Here is an 18,624-nt window from a genome sequence, read left to right as displayed (position 1 = left end):
CCGTCATTATTCATAAAATAATTAATATTCTTATTTCAATAATATTATTGTCTATGTATCTCGCCGAGTAATCTATTACATTGTACCTATACAAATCTATTTACATAATATAATAAGTGGCAGCACTTGATAAAAGCGACAATAACTATTGCTGTGAAAAAAATCAACTCAGCAGTTGTTTTTTTTTTTATTTAAAGATTTCATTATTATAATGTGGTCAATTAGCTTATTTTTTTCTCATAAAATTCATTTAGATTTTCTCTGGAAATTTATTAGCATAAATTATACAATATGTTTAGAGGTTCTTGCGAATCTAACGAAATCTGACATTTTAATTAAAACATTATTCATTTGGAGACCTGCGTAGTATGATTTGCAATTTTGCGCAGTTGAATTGTTCCAAAATGGAAAAGTGATAAAAATAATAATAACTTTTCATTCGATTTAGTCAGTATTTGCAGTATTAATTTCAAAAATAATAATAATTATTATTATTATAATAACGTAAGTTCGGTTGGTTGTACGTATGAGTACGTTATGCAAAAACGTGTATGCTTATGTCTTAGATTAAATGAACGATATACATCTCATCTCATTCCGTATATTGTATATAATATCGGCGATGTACCGACTTATGGATATTATTTAGATTTTAGAAGATACCTATGTAAGGTATACATTATACAAGGTACTTATAAGTATGAGTATAGGGTAGTTTGAAACTGCCTATCCAACGAGCTTTTTTTTAATACTATAATTAGAAAATATAGAAAATTTAATACTTGATTAGAAAATAAACACGAAAAAAAAATCCGAGATAGATACTTATTATCACATACAATAATAATAAATACATTATTATCATTGTATTACTAGAAATTTCAATACAGAATAATACATTTAGGTATCTATAATACAAATTTAATATTTATTCGGCGGTTTTCATATCGTAAAATACTAATATATAAGGGTAGGGTATAATTAATAATTATAAAGAAATTATAAAATGATGGGGTCTTTAAATATAAAATTATTTTACTTACATATTATATTATAATATTATCAGTGTACCTATAAGAAATATTTTGTTTCGATAGTTATTTAATAGTACCTATTTATGCGTATTGTATTTTAAGATAAAATAATATTATGCGAAATTATCTGACCTGACAATATTGGTAAAGGGGTTGGAGAATGAAATAATATGTTGTTATGCGATAAAAATCGCTATATCTACGGACGCCCACGTTTACTACTAAACCTACATCGTGTTAAAATGAAAATAGCGCATAATATCATAAAACTTACGTGGTGATCTCCGATGATTTTGGCTCGGCCATTCCTCTGTATATGGCCGTGTGGTATCTTATTCCGCCGATGCTGCGACTTCTGATCAGGCACAGTCGCTGGCACTCCACAACATGATGACGGATTAGGTCTGTGCAGCCTCTATTTATACTTGGGATTTGCACTCGCATTGATTGAAGTCGATTAACAAAACGGGAAGTCGGCCTCCCCGCCGTAATTCCGTATAGGGCCAATCCGGAGGAGTTCTCACGATAATTGTTTATAATATTAATAAAAAATAATAATAAAAGCCGTCCGCCTCGGTGATATATGGTGATTGGTGATGCGGGCTTATTATATGATACGACGAAGCTCGCGGCGGCGGATGAACGAATTACGGATCTAACGAATCGGCGTTTCAAATAAAATTTTATCGTGTGCATTTAATCTTGACTTTTGTGCTAGTGTATGTGCTGTATAGAACGCACGACATGTCCTTATTTTTGAATTTTAAAATGCGCATTATTTAATTTGTCCAACGACTCATATGCACGCCACAACCGTCGCTGGTCGCTGTTGTTATACAGTACCTATTTAAACGGTGAGTATAATCTATAATAGTACGTAGGTGTATTGCAATATTGCAGGCTGAATGTACAATTTTTTATAAATTATTCGAGCCAAATTTTTAAAAAAATGTACATTTTTCCATTTTATCCGCTTCTTGAATAAATGCCTAACTATGTATAGTATCTGGTTTCTGATCGACATAACATTTACTTTTGTTCGTTTTATTGTTTTTATCTTTATAATATTTATATATTATTCGAACTCATTTTTATATTCACTAAAAAAAATACGAAATTTATAATTTATTATACTTCATAAAATATAACTGAAAGCTCTTACTTTAAGATTATTGAAAACATAATAATTAAGTAGCTAATTATTTTTTAATTATTAATGTTTTCATTATATTTTCATTTTACTTATGTAAAAAACAAAATCATCTTTTTGTTTTGTTATATTTTCTTAAATCTATTACATTTCTTTTTTGTATTTAAATTCATCCGGTTCTAAATTTTGAACAGTAAGTCAAATCTGAACTCCGACGACATAGTTTTTGACCGACTTAATTTCAGGTTTAAAAATTAAAAATTAAATCTAAATTTGATTTTAATGACTTAGTTTTTTTCCTAATTTAAGGTTAATATTAAATACACACGCTTTCAATGTCACAGACCATCATTTTTATTGCTAACATTTTTTTTTATTTTTCTTAATATTATCATATTCATATTATGATAGTTATACATTTATTTTAAATTAGTTAAGTATTGAATTTATTAATTAATTATTTTTTGTATATTTATAATATTTATATGTATAATGTATATGCATAACTGTAGGTACATACAAATTTCGATTTTATTTATTTTATGCCGGTGAACTTTACATTACTTTAAAATTCTGGCAGAGCTTAAATATATTTTTGTAAGTCAAAAAAACGCACTACTAAAATTTATATTTTATAAGCTCTAAAATCGACTATACCTATATGCAATTCAGCTGGATTCGTGTTCGCCCTTTTACTCGTATATTAAAGTTTTTTCCTCAGCAACAACGCCGAAATTAGATATTTATTATTTTTCACTTGGCCGCATATCGTTTACTTTCGGGAAATTAAAAAGTAAAAAAAAATTAAGTTAACTTTAAAAGTATATTGCTTTTCTTTTTTTAATAATCTTTAGCATTATTAATAGTAATGTCTTGCTTTGAAGTTTTACATTTTTATAACCTGCCTTTATACCCATTAAAATTCGTTATCTATGTAAAGTATATTATTTAATATTTACTACCTCGTGATGGTGTAACGTACATGTATTTATTTTATCTCCGCGATGTAGGTACATGAAATACGATCATTTTATAATCATACAAAAAACGAACCGTACTGCGTTCATTTTCTCACTTTTAAATTTTTCAAAATACAACTGATTATAGTTCAGAAGTTCCCAATCTTTATTGACTTACGGCATCCTAAGTCATTTTCTAAAAATCCGGAGGCATCCTATCAACTACTTTGGTCTTATTTAGTGGTGCATATATATATATATAAAAATAGTAAGATGTAGGCATATATAGTACATACACATATTGTATTTTATAAAACAAATTTTTACATTTAAAATTAACTACCTATATATTTTTATTTTTAATTATTATTGCATAAATAATATGATAAAAAATATATTTTAAATAATTTCGCGGAACCCTAAATAAAGTTCGGGGCATCCCAGTTGAGAATCTCTGGATTATACATTTTACCCTCGAAACAACCCTCTTATCTAGGGCATCTGGTCGTCTTATTGTTGTTTCAACGGAGGGCCCGATACTGATCGGCACACAATACACATAATACGTGCTGTAAGACTACGGTGCGCACGATTCACCCTCTATACCTCCTATATATAATATTTCAACCCTATGGCTCGTTATAAAAATTTCAACTAATTGATATTACTAAGTAGGTAATGCGTTTATTTGGCATAATATACGATACAATATTTTAAGCCATGTATAGTTTCATACCTACCGAAAATAACTTATTTTCTAACTAATATAATATTATATGTTAAATACGAAGTGGAAAAGTTATTTGTTTAAAATTAGTTGAATGCTAATGTGAAATCTAATTATGATGCATAACACATTTTTGGTTTACTCAAACTTAAGATAAAAAAAAACTTAGTATATTTTAAACTTAGATATACTTAATTATTTTATTAGAAACGAATTCAAACTTTCATATGAAAACGATGTCTGTTTTTATATACACAATTATCATGTCAAAATATTAATTTCGATCGTTCGTTACTAAACCGATTAAATCTGTTAAATTATTTTCTAAAATTAATAAGCGTCTTGTATACAAAATATATCTATTTATATATGTAGTAAGCATATATTATAGTCAAATCGGACATTTAGTTAAAGAATTTGATTTTTATGCAATTTCACTATCCACCTAAACATTTAGTTAAATGCCTATTTCAAGTCAGGTAAATAATAATAATGAAATATTTTAAAAATTTAACTATATTTTCTATTAATTATTTATTGCTATTTTATATAAAACAAAAACTATGTATTATTTATAAATAATTATGTAAAACACGCGAATATATGAAATATGCTTAATGTCGTTGTCATCGGTACTATTATTTTAAAATTTAAATCATAAATATATTATATAGTAATTACTAACTAGCTAGATGTGATAGTACGAGAGAATAAAAAGTAAATAAAAAAGTTATATTACCTATATATTTACAAATTTTTGTTAATTTTTAGTTATTACAAGTTTGGTGACATTTCCTGGAACATTTAACATTTTTTTTTTTTAAAACAACTCACAACTTAATATATACAAGATTCTCATACAATCAAGTACCTATACCTACGTTAACTTTCCAAGGTAAAAACACTAAAAATTAATGGAACTTTTATTTTTAATATAATATAGTACTCACTACTCGCACTAACGTCTATCACATCTAATTAGTCATTACCTAAATATATTTATAATTTAAGTTTTAATACAACATTTATAATTAAAAATAGTAATAAATAATTAATAGAAAGTATAGTTAAATTTTTAAAATAATACAAAATGTTTCATTTTTATTATTTGGTTGACTTGAAATATGTATTTAGTAAAATGACTTCACTATATGCCAATAGGCTACAATATATATGGTATATATTCATGTATAAATGAATCTCTATATTTTCCTTGGTCACTCTATAACTTGAGAACGCCTTTATCGATTTCATCCATATTTTTTTTTAAGTTTTCTTATACTTTATTGAAGGTTTTTACTGAAAGAAAAATTTAAAAAATTTAAAAGTTTCATATAAGAATCACACAGTAGATATATTGAGGATGTATATAATGTTTATTTAATGGTTCTATGAGGAGTACCTAACGTAACTCGTAAGTTATTACTCATATTGCGGTGAAAGTAACGAATATAGGAAATGAAAGTAATATCTAGTTAAATGATTTAATTTGTAACAATTTAAAGAATCAGTCAGTTGTGCTAAACAGGATGTTGAAATAAACAGGAAGTTAACAATATCAATTATATTATTATATGGTGCTATAAAATTAATAGTAGCCGCAGCTAGTAAGAAGTATAGTATCAATCAAGACATATTTAGGAGCCAATTTAAACTGCTTTAAGTAGTGCTTTACCTACTTTATTTGTAATATAATAAAACGATCTAATAAAATTCGTATAACATATATTATTATAACCCGTTATTGTTATATAAATTATAATGTGTACTAGTATAATAAAATATATTATAAATTTAACTATTTATGTATCACATAAATGTAAAATTAGTTTTTACTAACGACTAATCTCAGTAACTACTAGGCCGATCTCAATAAAAATTATATTAATAGATTCCTCGAGAATCTGATGATCTTTGTAACTTCTAAAGGTGCCTAACTATAATATGGTTTACTCATTAATTTTATTTTGATTCGTGAAAATCGATTTGTTAGGTTAAATATTTTTTTGTTTATATAATATAAACCATTAACGATATAATATATGTATGGTATTATATTAGTTTTCCATTGATTATAAAAATAAAATTTGCATAAACCCGGCTAATTCACCATGCGTTGCTATTGGATTAATTTTAAATAAAAAAAATTATATGAGTATGATGAAACGAACTTTAAATCACAGTAAAAACAAAACGCAGAAATAATAAAAAAAAAGACAAAAATAATAGTGCATAACATCAATATCCATCATACTAGATAATATAGCTTTTTAACGTAGTGCAGCCAATAGTATTTCATTCAATATTTCTACTATTTATAATAATAATATCATTAATCTGAATAATGATTCCTTGACACATTAGCATATTCCACGTTAAAAATTATTGTATATTTAGGTGTATTATATTATATACCTAGTACAATCCACATTATTTTTAAAATCATAATGAGAATTATATTTGGTTTGTACAGTGTAAGTTATACCTAAACAGTTAAAAATTATGTTTACTTTAAAAAGTTTTAAGTTTTTTTTGATAAATTGGTATTGACTCAAAAGTTAGTAATAATATATGTATATTATTATATATGTTTATGATATATATATATATATTATATATTATATAATATACCTATTTAGTATTATTAATTTTCAAAACTTTAAATATTAATAATAAAATATATGCAATTTTTTCGGTAGAAATTAATTCAAAAGTCAACCCACCGTATTGCTAATTGTAAAGTAGTTAAATTATTTTAATAACAATATAATAAAACATAATATTACGAAATATTTACCCTATGGCTTATTCACAATGTCGTGGATAGATTTTGAATATTTTAAAATGGTGTTTTTTTTTTTTTTTAACAAATTGTTAACAAACTATTTAATAATTTATTGTAAAACATAAAATTTAACTTACGATTTAAAAACAAATATTAAAAATGTTTTATTCCAAAAGTTTATAAATTGTTAAAAAAACACAACATTTTAGTATAGCCAACATATTGTATGATAATAATAAGTGATTATTATCGGTAAATATTTGTGTGCGACCGGTAAATTTATGATCAAAGACCGTGTAATCAATATTATATTGTAATTAATATACGAAAGTATGTGATACGAATTCATTAAACTTTTCGGTGATATTGTGTTGTATTTATTTGGGTACAATCAATATATGTTGGACGTTGGAGTTTTCACATCTTTTTTTTTTTAGGATTTGGTTCCATTCATATTTAATTTTTCTAATATTATTTTTTGCTTTTGTATTTCATACCAATGATGTAGTTCGGTTAAGTTTTGTATGTACTCTGCCTCCATTGATACCTTCAAATGTTTCAGTTCTCTATCATTTTTTTCTTTCACCGTTTTCAGTTTCTTTTCCCAGCAAAGTTTACATTCACGTTTCTCATCCATAAATTCTTCGTACAATTCACTTCGAGCAATTTTCATTTGGTAATAAAATTCATTTCTCATCTCTCTCTCCAATTTTTCTGCGGACATTTTCAAAATGTTTTTCAAACAACGCCCAAGCATAATCGAATTATTTTCTATTTCTTTCTTACACTTGTTCATTATATTCATTTTAATGCACTGTTTGGCTTTCTAGAAAAACACGGAACGTTCGGAAATTTTACAGTTGGTCGCCAGAAAAATTAAATTATAGAAATGGATTGGGTTACAGCGAACTTGAAATTGTTGAATTCGTCCACAACTACAGCTAAATTTTTTTCATATTTTGCTCTTTCAACGGGTCTAATCTTCTCATTCAAAACCTTATTTTTTTCTTCTAATAACTGTTCAACTTTTCTTTGAAGTGCTTTGTCATGTTCATTATTCAGTTTAATTTCAGCTTGTTGTTTTAGACGTTCACCGACGCCTATAATATAATATATATATACATATAAATAGATACTGTTAGCATTTATTAAATACTACGTTGAGTACATAATATTTACGCATTATTGTATTGAAGTATAATTCCATAGTTTTATCACCGGTATCCGCTGGTGTTAGTTTTATGTTGTTTGATAATACATTTTTCGCCGTCACCTCGAAATTTAGTGGTACTGTTTCGTTTTCCTCCATCTGTTCCAATTCATGTTTAGGTATCAAGTTGATAACTATATCTCCAAGCGTTTCTCCTAAGCTCTCCTTGATATTATAGGGATGTTGAAATGTATTGCTCTTTATGGCTTTTCTTTTTTCAATATAGTTATGTGATCTATCTACCGGTTTAGTAAACGAACGTACAATCATATATGTATACTATAAATTTATACCGTATTTTAAATTGTATTCTTACATGTTTTTAATAAAGTCTGAACGGCTTCAAAGTCTTCATTTTCAGCACTCTGATCCTCCATATCAATATCAGAATTCATTTTTGACCAAAATAAAATTTTATTTTTAGCTTAGTTCGTTCAATTTTTTTACACTTTTGAACTTATATACATATATTAAAATATAAGACGCACACCGTAGTAATAAAATTAATAAAAATAATAAGTAATAAATATTTTACTCAAACATAAATACTCCTTGTAACCATGGTTAATAAAAAATATACTATATACTTATAAATCTATTTATAACTTTTGACAATTATTCTGATGACATTCAGATTTACATATACATACTCTAGTATCGTGTCCAATTACCATTAGTCAAAATCGAAAATAAAAAACCACTTTGTTTTTAAAATCAATTAGCATACTCTAAAACTCTAAAATATTGAATTTATTGTCGCATACGTAGTTTGGTATTTGAGTTTGGGTTTCTTCTTCTTTTATTCGTATAAACGTTGTTTTTGAAAAAAAACAGATAGGTACCTATAATTGTCCAAATTCATATTTTATTTTTTTTAGTCTTTAAATCTATTAACAAAAATACATTTCTTTTGTTGTCATTTGAATAACAAACAATAATTATTAACCGTTATTTTATTGTATATTTAATTGATTATTTTACTGTTTTTTATATTTTGTACTTATTGACTATTACCTACACGATTTATAACGTGCAATTTTTTTTTTAATTTCATTTAACTAAACTGCATACAAAGCTACTGCTATATTTATATTTAAATATTACCTGCTTTAATACGGTAATATTATGTATGTGTACAATTTTTTTCTTTTTATGGTACAAGTATTCAATATTACATGTTTAATGATTTATGTATTTTTCCATTATTATTAGGGCTGGGATTTTGATGCAAATGCATCTTTTTTCTAGTGTTTCAAAACGTTACTTCGTAAGTATAAAATGTGTTTTGAGCGATGTTGATTAATTTAAAATAATTTTTATCTTGCATTATTTTGTATTTTTCGTCAAAATTATCTTTAAATGCATTTTTAGGACATTTTTTGAAGATTTTATGGAATTTTTTTAGTTTTTAGAGGATTTTTCACAATTTTTTCATAAAATGAACGAAAATTGTTGCGATTAACAAGATATTTTCGGCAAACTGCCGACGCGCCACGGTACGATTTATAAATTATATAGCACGACAATCGATTATCATCGATAACAATTTTATCATAGCTAGGACTTTCCACTTAAATTATCGCCGTTATATACCTATTAGCTAATATGTACTAGCAAAAACAAGTTAAAATATTATACAATTTTTTTTAAAATTTTTTTATTAAGCCATAATAAATATAAATGCATTTTATACTTCATTTTTTGAGTTATTTAAGTCATTTTTGTATTTTTTTAAGGGCATTTTTTGAGATTTTTTTTGAGCAATAAAATGCCGGCGCTAACTATTATAGGTATATGGTGTACAGTTGGAGTTATTGTTATGAAACAAAATATTAAAATAACAACAGTCTTAAAATGCACGATTTATTCAAAAATAAAAAGATGAAAATAAATATGAATTAATCTTATAAAAATCTTTAATTTTAGTTCCAAAATATTAAGACAAAACTTAAGATTCACAAAAAAATATTAAATTTAAAAATAAAATTGTATTGATTCATAATTTTAACTGTTATCGTCAGTTTTATAATTAGAAACTTAATGAAATCTAAATTCTATACCTATTTTCGAAGAATTTATTTAAAATCAGACAAATTAGTAGATAGATACTAATAAGTGTTCGTCACTAATAGTATAAGTTTCATATCTTAGTCCAACGGCCAACACACGGTTTCGTGTATAATGATATAATTAATGTACTTAATAAATTAGGAAGTAGATATACTTACTTATTTTCAACATAGTTTAGTAGTTTTTTTAAACACGTCCACGATTTTTTTCTTTTTATAGATTAAGTATTTTTTTTTAAGTTAATTTTTAATGATTTAATAGATAATAGTAAATAAATTATTATTAAGTTATTAATATTGTTGTGTATAAATTAATTCATGAAAATTCATTCATTCATAAAAATGCATTTTTATTTATATACAACTTAAATTTATATATTATGTAATAAAGATCCCATTGTATAATATTAAATATAACATGAATAAAAAATAAGATTAATTTTGTATGGTTATTTCATAAAGTGGATGACGTATTTGTGAAAAAAACTACCCAATGATAAAATTAAATGACTTATTCTTGAAATATTAAAATATATTAAAATATTTAATAATATTAAAATATTTCATTAAGTGTGAGAAAACGACGTTTCGATTTCATAAAATGAATAACTTTTCATAAAAAGATAGATTTGACAAAGTGGCTGCAACACGACATAAATATAGATATAAATAGGTATTATTACTGTCTTTCTACAGATTTTACTTAGTCACACCATATCCTATATTCTTTTTTTCTAATAACTGTTGCACATAAAATGTTATATTCTTCGAATGAATGAATTCCGTATGTAATAAATTATACTTCAGTCGTATACTCTCCATAATAACCACCAACGTCGGTAATATTGATCACGGCAATGGAAATTATGGAGAGTAAAGCGGTGAAAATGGTATGCCGCTACGGTTGATATTAGGTATATTATTATTATTATATAGCTGCTGGGCGTCATACGATTCCGTAAAAGTCAATACGTCGGAACCACAAATAATATTATGAATACTAATCCTGCAGGGATGGAAATGGATGTGGTTGCATATACTTGATATAAGTATTTAAATTAATTAATTTAAAATTATGTAAAATATCGGGCCCGTGGTGATTTTATGAATTGATCATAAAGCAATTTTATATTTCAGACAAAAATATATCATGATATTTCAAAATTTTAAATATATCTATACAAAATCTAGGAGCAGAATGGCGCAGTAACGCTAATAGTAATTATTGTAAAAACGTTCCTTAAATAACTTATGTGTAAGAATTTAAAAAGTTAATATTTATATACTATATAATTATAAGTAATGTTTTTTATTAAGTGTTAAGTTCGTATTTTTTTTTTTGTACCCCAGATCCAGACCAAAGAATAAAGCAACTAACACGTAAAAAACAAAGTATTTAAATTCACAATGGAAAATATATTTCAATAATTGATTATATACTCTTTCATTCAAGTATTTTGATTTTTATTTGAAAATAATAATTTTTTACAAAATATATAAGAGTAAATAAAAGTGTACAATTTGTATTGAAAATGGTTTAAAATATATTGCCTACAGCTCATGTCCTCTGATTATATATTTCGTATCCTGCAGTAATGTTTCGACAGTTGTATTATTGTATTATTCAAACAAGTATTCAAAATTTTACGAGTTGACTGGTATTTAGTGCAGATGTTAGACCCTCGGCATGTACTGATGTACTAACCTATTGTGAAATCACAATGAACGCCGATCGGTACGGAGAGGTGTACCACCCGCATCGCCGAGAGAGTAAAATATCAACTCAAAATGCAATAGACATACTCGTAGTACCGATATTGTTCATTAATCATTACGATATTATGTATATTACTGAAGTACAGAAACTATACGAGTCGGAAGTATAAACAATACTTCCAAACATATTTAGGTACATTTTGCATATTTTTTTTTTTGCTACGCTTTTAAAATTAAGTTCAACACTAACATATAAACATATTATACCTAATAAGTGATTTATCAAGCATGTACGAGCATTCGTATTTGTATTTATTCAAATTCTAATTTTTAGTATTTTTAGTTATACGCTGAAAGACTTTGTTAACCATGTGAAAATGTAATCTCTAAAATAAATAATGTTTTTTATTATTATTTATAGACACGCAATAAACTGTATGACAGAAATTGCACTTAACATTTAAACGAATACATATTATGTTTAAATATATATGACGTATTCCACCGCATACATTCGCGAATAATATTATTATAATTATTAATTACGTGTAACAGATTGTTGTTCCATGTTTAGGTTTCAAATTATAATATGTTGTAATATAATATACCTCCGTAAGTACGTATTAACCGTTTTACAGAGAATATAATAACATCGGGTTTATGCCAAATTCAAATCTGTGAAGTGTAATATTATAATATTATAAAGTCAAATATTATACGTGTCTTTAAATCGCTTTACTCTGTGAAATGTGAAGTTTACAAATTATTCTGTACTTTGTTCGTCGTGACTATAATATAATATTACCTACTCTATACCGTGGCTATAATACCGCTTATAAATGTATATTTTTAGTTGTCATAGTCATTTCTGTACTAGTAATAAGGTAGGGCGGTGTGAATTTGTGTTGTGACTCGTGTTTAATACTCCATATTATACATGAGCGGTATTAATTATTAAAGTCATAAGCGAAAGTCCTTAACTGTAGGGTGTTTAAGTGGCTTCTATATATACGCAATATCAACACTATACTGACACACGTCTGCATCGGAGTCCCATCCTGTAAGTGATCATTTTTATGGTGTGGGCGAATTGCGACTCAACCCGTAAATAAAGTACGAATTTCGTCTTGGGTTTCACAATAGAGACATACATATTGCAATACTTAGATGACTCAGGACATTTTTTACCAGTGTTAAATTTGTACTGTATTCAAAACAGTTATAGGTACCTATTATGTATAGGTATGTATATAAATTTCTTTTAAGAATAATTAGAATTTAAGTCGTTATTTCTTTTGTACTTATATAATTTTCTACGAGAAAAATGATTTATTATTAGTATTGACTGTATAAAAACAATGCTAAATTATTATTGATTTGTTATTAAATGCATGGTGCTTTATCAAGTACGTATGCGCTCGTCCTTATTTTTTTGCTTATAATAAATTTACCTATTCAAATTTTGATTTTTGAAATTTTTAAGTATACTTTAAGATTCAATTGTTTAAATTTAATTTAAAGAATGTCTAGTGGTGATACAATTTTTTTTTCAAATGCAAATGAATTATTTTTGCTATAAATTATTAAGCAGATATTTTTTTGAAAATTACAAGTGATTTAATATTGATTATTTAAATTTAGTGTTTTTTTTTCTCAAACATATTTACAAATTATAAAATGTTAAAAGATCAATATCAATTACTTAATAGCATCTAAACCTATAATGGACTTTTTATCTTTGTAGCACACAAAGTAAAATAATTCAAAACAAAAATTCTTAATAATCCGATTAGATAAGATAATATTTTGAAAAACATAGAGGAAAAAGAACGATTCTCGTTTGAAAAAAATAAGTTAGTATTGTCACAAGACCTTTTTAAATGATTTATAAAATATAAGTATTTGAAAATTAAGGCCTTAAGTAGGTAGTAGTTACACGTCATAAAAGTTAAAAAAAAATCAGAATTTCAATAAAAGCATTATTAAATGAAAAATGGGGGTGAACATTATTGTTAAATCACTATATAAATTAAAGTTCGTGAGTTATATTATAAAAATGACAAACGTCAACCATAAGAATCAATTAATCATTTTTTTTTATATAACAAGAATTGAAAAGTACCTATCTCAAATTTTCAGCTTTAAATAATCACTTCCCAATTATTATTGATCGATTTGCGTGAATGCTGTGTGAATGTTCTTTTTTTTTAATATTTACAATCGCTTACGTAAAAAACAGGGATTGATGTAATAATCGTGGTTTGTCACTATAGGTATAACATTTACTTTACCCAATCGTCAAATAAAAACAATATGCGAATGTTTATTTATTATGTAAAACTTTTGATTCATCCGTGAATAATAATTTTATTATATACCTATAAAGCTATAATCCTAAATCGACATTTATAAACAATATTTTTTTTTTAATTTTGAAAGAATCAAATATAAAAACTTTGGTTTTTACGTTTAACCCGTGATTGTATGTAGTATGTACTAGTATGCAGATCCATAGTTGTATTTAAACATTTTAATTAATGTTATTTTGGTCACAATTGAATTTTTAACGAATGATGAATATTTAGATTATAAGCGCCTATATATTACAGAATATGGATGAAGGGGTTAAACAACTGTAAACATTGGCCTGTCGAAATTCACCCGATACCGACTTCAATATAATATCGTGTAGTCTATCTGGTTGCTTAATATTATGTCTATGTATTTCGCCGGCGGCGCTGTTGGTTATAATTACGGTGCGGCCGCGGCGTGTCAATGAAGGTATGTCATACTACCTATATAAATACATAATATTATAATATATAAGGTACAACCGTAATATTTACGCGCGGTTACAACTAGACCCGAATTAGTCCGAATGGTTGTGGTTTTGAACACTGAAATGAATTAATTTATTTTGATAATGTACCTATACATGCCGAACAGTATTTGATCACTCGAATGTCTATTATTAGGGTTTTAGATACGTTGATGAAAATGCAGGCGAGCGTTAACATTATCACCATTGGTTCATCACGCTGGACTAAGCCCTGCGGTGGTCACGAAATTCGCATCGGGCTTATATACATACATCGACACAAAGGTCCAACACTCAAATCGAATCACGAAATCGTAATAATCACTGCGATTGTAATATATTCGGAGACCTGAGTCTAGAATAATTATACTTTGGTAATGACAGTCTTGCTAGTCTTGAAACTTCATTATGTGTGGTTGTAGGTACTTGCGTATTCAATCACAGTTAGACCGTAATGTTTTAATTGTTCCAGGTTCAATTAAGTAACAAATTGATTATTATTTAAAAAAAAAAAGTGAACATTAAAAATAAACATTTATAAAAGAAAGTATGATAAACGTGCATTGATATAGGTACACACAAAACATTTTTGACTTTTGTGTTCATTTCAGATTTACAACTTAGAACTATTAAGCGGAATTGGTGGCGAACAAAATATAATTTATGGACTATAAATCGAGAGGAAGAGTCGAAGAGAGGTAAAGTTGAATTAATATCTTACAAAAATTGTTTTTATTTTGAAATTCAAAAGTTATATACTTATATCATTGAGTTATGGAAACAATAATTATAGGTAATATATAGAAATGTTATTTTGTATTGCGTATACCTACATAAAACACCACTAATGTTTAATATCAAATATTAAAATAAACATTAAACAATACAATATTATGGTCGGAAGTGTAATAATTATAACATTGTATATATGTAATATCGAATATACGGGTGTACCTAATGTATATATACATAGGTGTAAATAGCTCTTAAAATTTTAGGGTATTTAAATGCACATAAATATAAGTACTATATGCCACTATATGCTGTATCATAAAAGTAACAAGAATTTATAAAAAAAATATCCTCGTGGCTCATTTCTCTCTTCATTTGATTTATTAGTTTAGGATGGATTTATTTGTTATTATACAATATATGTATTCGTGTTTTCAAAAAATATAAATCGTACATAATCAAGTTCTAGTAGGTATTCTACGCATAATCATAAAATCTGACTTTGAATAATCATTAATCAAATTTTCATAATAGTTTATAATGTTTATTAGCTTCCAGTGTACATCACAATATGTTAGCTACAACGATCACCTGTATAATATTGTTATAAAAAGTAGGATACAGACTAAAGAGTATGTACAGTTAATTAATTATGTGTACGTAGGTATACTTATTATATTGGTTCATTTGCCGTATCATTTTCAGTTGCAGATAACTTACAAAAGCCTCATTTAATTTAAAATATAATATATTATTCGTGTATAATTATAATACACGTACGATAGTAATGCGTAATACCTAAGTTAATGATCAAATATGTATAGGAATCCAATTTTTACATTTAACAATGCATCAAAAAATGTACATAAAATATAGTTATATAAGAAGTATTATATAACAAACTATTAAATTAGGTGTTGTTTTTTTTAGGGGGGGGGGTATGAATAGTATTCATATGAATTAATAATAAAGTATTATTCTTGTATTTTTATATCAAAATTATAGGAATATCGTGGAAACATTGCATAGTATATAATATTTATTATTGATTATTGTGCTCTTAATACCTTAATATTGCAGTAATAACAAAAAAAAAAAATTTAGTAATGTTGATAATATTCTAATTCAAGCTAATTATGTTTATACATTTTATATTAAATATTGATCAATATACAAAGTACATTCACACAAATAAAAATATATACTTTTATTAAACTAAATCGAACTGTGATTAAATAAAATTAATATTTTAATAACATACTAATTACTAGATTATTATCAATAAATTCGTAATAAAGTATAATAAAATGAAAGCAAAAAATCAAATAATAATGCTCGAAATTTAGGCTCAAATATCTATATATATAATATATATATAATAAAAAAATCAACGACTATATTATAATCTATAAATTTGCGTATATATTTTATATGTGTAGATTAAAATCATTTGTTAATGTATTTAATACTTTTTTTTTATTCTATAAATTTGTTTTTTGACTTGCACATTATGTTATTGTAAATTGTTATGTTTTCAATTCGCAGTTCCGCTAAACGAGGTTGTTCACGAGCTGAATTTATTATGGACTCATCTGCATTTCACGCAAAAACTGTATGGCGCTCAACGACAATCAATGGATCAAATAATATAATATTATTCTTAATACTAGTAATTTATTTTACTAACTTTTATTATTATTACAATTATTAATATTTTAATTTCTGTTATTGTCATTATTGATGTTATCGCTGTTATTGAGTACATGTTGTGTGAGGCAATAAGGCTTAAAGGGTGCACCCACGCATAATCACCCTTTTATAAAATTCCATTATGGCTATATCTTTTAGATGCCTAATATATCAATATAACTCAAAGTGTACATATTTTAATAATTAAAAAGGAATATGTATGCGTTTTATCATATCTTATATTACTCAATTTTTTTTTATATTCACATTTTTTTTTTGAAATGCAATATACCTATTTTATATGTACCTATATAACTAGGTTGTCTGATGGAACCTATTTATTTCAAATTCAGGTTTGGGTTTAAATAAATTTAATCACATTATTTTGAATAAATTAAATAACACTACAAGGGAAACCAAGGACTAAGGAGTATAGTTGTAGTGATAATGATGTGAGCTTTATTTCATATAATTTTCAGTATCATTACAAATTATAGAATTTTAATTTTTAGTATAATATAAAGAAAATATTTTATGCATAAAAAATAAGAAATTATTTTGAAATACACTTATTTGCCAGTTCAAACAACTTTTAAACTTTATGTATATTTTATTAAATAAAAAACTACCACCGACTTAGGTATACAACATATTTGATTTGAATATGAAACATACATTTTCATAAACGAATATTTGTATAACTTAATTAAATTACATTATAATCAGTGCTGTATTTGTCTGGCATAAAAAAACATTTCACCATCTGCTTATTACCAGTAAACGGGTTACGGAAGTTAATCCTTATCGCAAAATCTTTGATTATAATAACACCAGTATAAATACTTCGGTTTAAAATGTTTAAATAACTTGGTATAAATAATATAAGTACTTAAGTTTCACAAGTACTCATCAATTATTTTTCTGAATCGTTCAAAAATATCGCATTACGATGTTACTTACGTAGGTATTAATATTAAAAAAATTAAATGTTTTAAAAACAATTTAATAATAAAATAATAGCGTGTAAATTTCTTTTAAATATAAATAAATCAAGCAATGGAGTATAAAAAAATTAAAATCCAATTAAATTTTTTTTTAAATTTTTAAACAAAACATATTTTATTAAAATATAAAATACAATATAATAATAATAAAAAAAATACAAGTATACACTATAAATACATAATATTAAAAAAAAATGATACAACTACATCAATTTTGTATAAATAATTACAAATAAAATAATAAAACCTGTCCTGAAAGAAAGAGAATAGTCGACGTCTTATGAAAATAATAAAATATTTATTTAATATTTTTTAAACATATCATTTCTAAAATAAAAGCCCTTCAGAAGGGTATTTTATTTATTTTGTTATTTGTTTTTGTTTATTTGCAAAAGGTATAAAAGTAATTGAATAGGTATATGACATTACTTAAAAAAATTCAAATTAAATTGTTTTATATATAAGACCATAATATATTGTTTAGACCAGGGGTAGCCTTTTGAACACTACATACCAAAAAATTAAATATATTTACCTATTACCTATAATATCTATAGTATTATACATTATATTATAGTAAAAGTCTTCTTGTGCCAACTCGAGCATGCGCGTGCCATAGATTTGCCATCCTATTGGTTTAGATTTTAGACCATATCATTAAAAGGCCGTAGTTTAGGTATATTTTCATAAGACTCCGACCAATCACTTCTCTCCAGAACACATTGTGTATT

General features: G+C 25.4%; 1 protein-coding gene and 1 long non-coding RNA gene across 5 annotated transcripts; one reads left to right on the top strand and one right to left on the bottom strand.

Annotated features, from left to right (window-relative positions):
- The first annotated feature begins 1,627 nt into the window (after positions 1 to 1,627).
- LOC126552733 (uncharacterized) lies at positions 1,628 to 17,149 on the top strand. 3 transcript variants are annotated; one of them, XR_007606144.1, is made up of 6 exons: positions 1,628 to 1,888; positions 14,236 to 14,431; positions 14,626 to 14,842; positions 14,917 to 15,015; positions 15,080 to 15,166; positions 16,746 to 17,149. It is a non-coding gene; the product is annotated as an uncharacterized LOC126552733 (long non-coding RNA). The 3 variants fall into 3 exon arrangements; XR_007606143.1 differs by having other exon boundaries at positions 1,630 to 1,888; positions 14,260 to 14,431; positions 14,941 to 15,015; XR_007606142.1 differs by having other exon boundaries at positions 1,630 to 1,888; positions 14,941 to 15,015.
- LOC114123275 (uncharacterized) lies at positions 6,795 to 8,407 on the bottom strand. Of its 2 annotated transcripts, none has more exons than XM_050207569.1 (4): positions 8,182 to 8,406; positions 7,835 to 8,104; positions 7,559 to 7,755; positions 6,795 to 7,481 (listed from the first exon to the last, which is right to left on the bottom strand). In XM_050207569.1, the coding sequence occupies exons 1-4, from the start codon at positions 8,258 to 8,260 to the stop codon at positions 7,089 to 7,091; spliced, it is 939 nt and encodes a 312-aa protein (XP_050063526.1). In that variant the 5' UTR covers positions 8,261 to 8,406; the 3' UTR covers positions 6,795 to 7,088. The 2 variants fall into 2 exon arrangements, with proteins under 2 accessions (XP_050063526.1, XP_050063527.1); XM_050207570.1 differs by having other exon boundaries at positions 7,365 to 7,481; positions 7,566 to 7,755; positions 8,182 to 8,407.
- Positions 17,150 to 18,624: the final 1,475 nt, after the last annotated feature.

This window comes from Aphis gossypii, chromosome X (assembly GCF_020184175.1).
Source record: "Aphis gossypii isolate Hap1 chromosome X, ASM2018417v2, whole genome shotgun sequence".
In the NCBI taxonomy this organism is placed as follows: domain Eukaryota; kingdom Metazoa; phylum Arthropoda; class Insecta; order Hemiptera; family Aphididae; genus Aphis; species Aphis gossypii.
The sequence above is the reverse complement of the archived record's forward strand: the minus strand, read 5'-3'. Positions and strand labels throughout refer to the sequence as shown.

What these genes read in the sequence shown, in the direction of transcription:
- LOC114123275 (XM_050207569.1), bottom strand. Translation starts at nt 8,260, where the DNA reads ATGAATTCTGATATTGATATGGAGGATCAGAGTGCTGAAAATGAAGAC. An exon ending in TCAGACTTTATTAAAAACAT is followed by an intron (nt 8,105 to 8,181) that starts GTAAGAATACAA and finishes CTAAACCGGTAG; the next exon opens with ATAGATCACATAACTATATT. An exon ending in ATACTTCAATACAATAATGC is followed by an intron (nt 7,756 to 7,834) that starts GTAAATATTATG and finishes ATTATATTATAG; the next exon opens with GCGTCGGTGAACGTCTAAAA.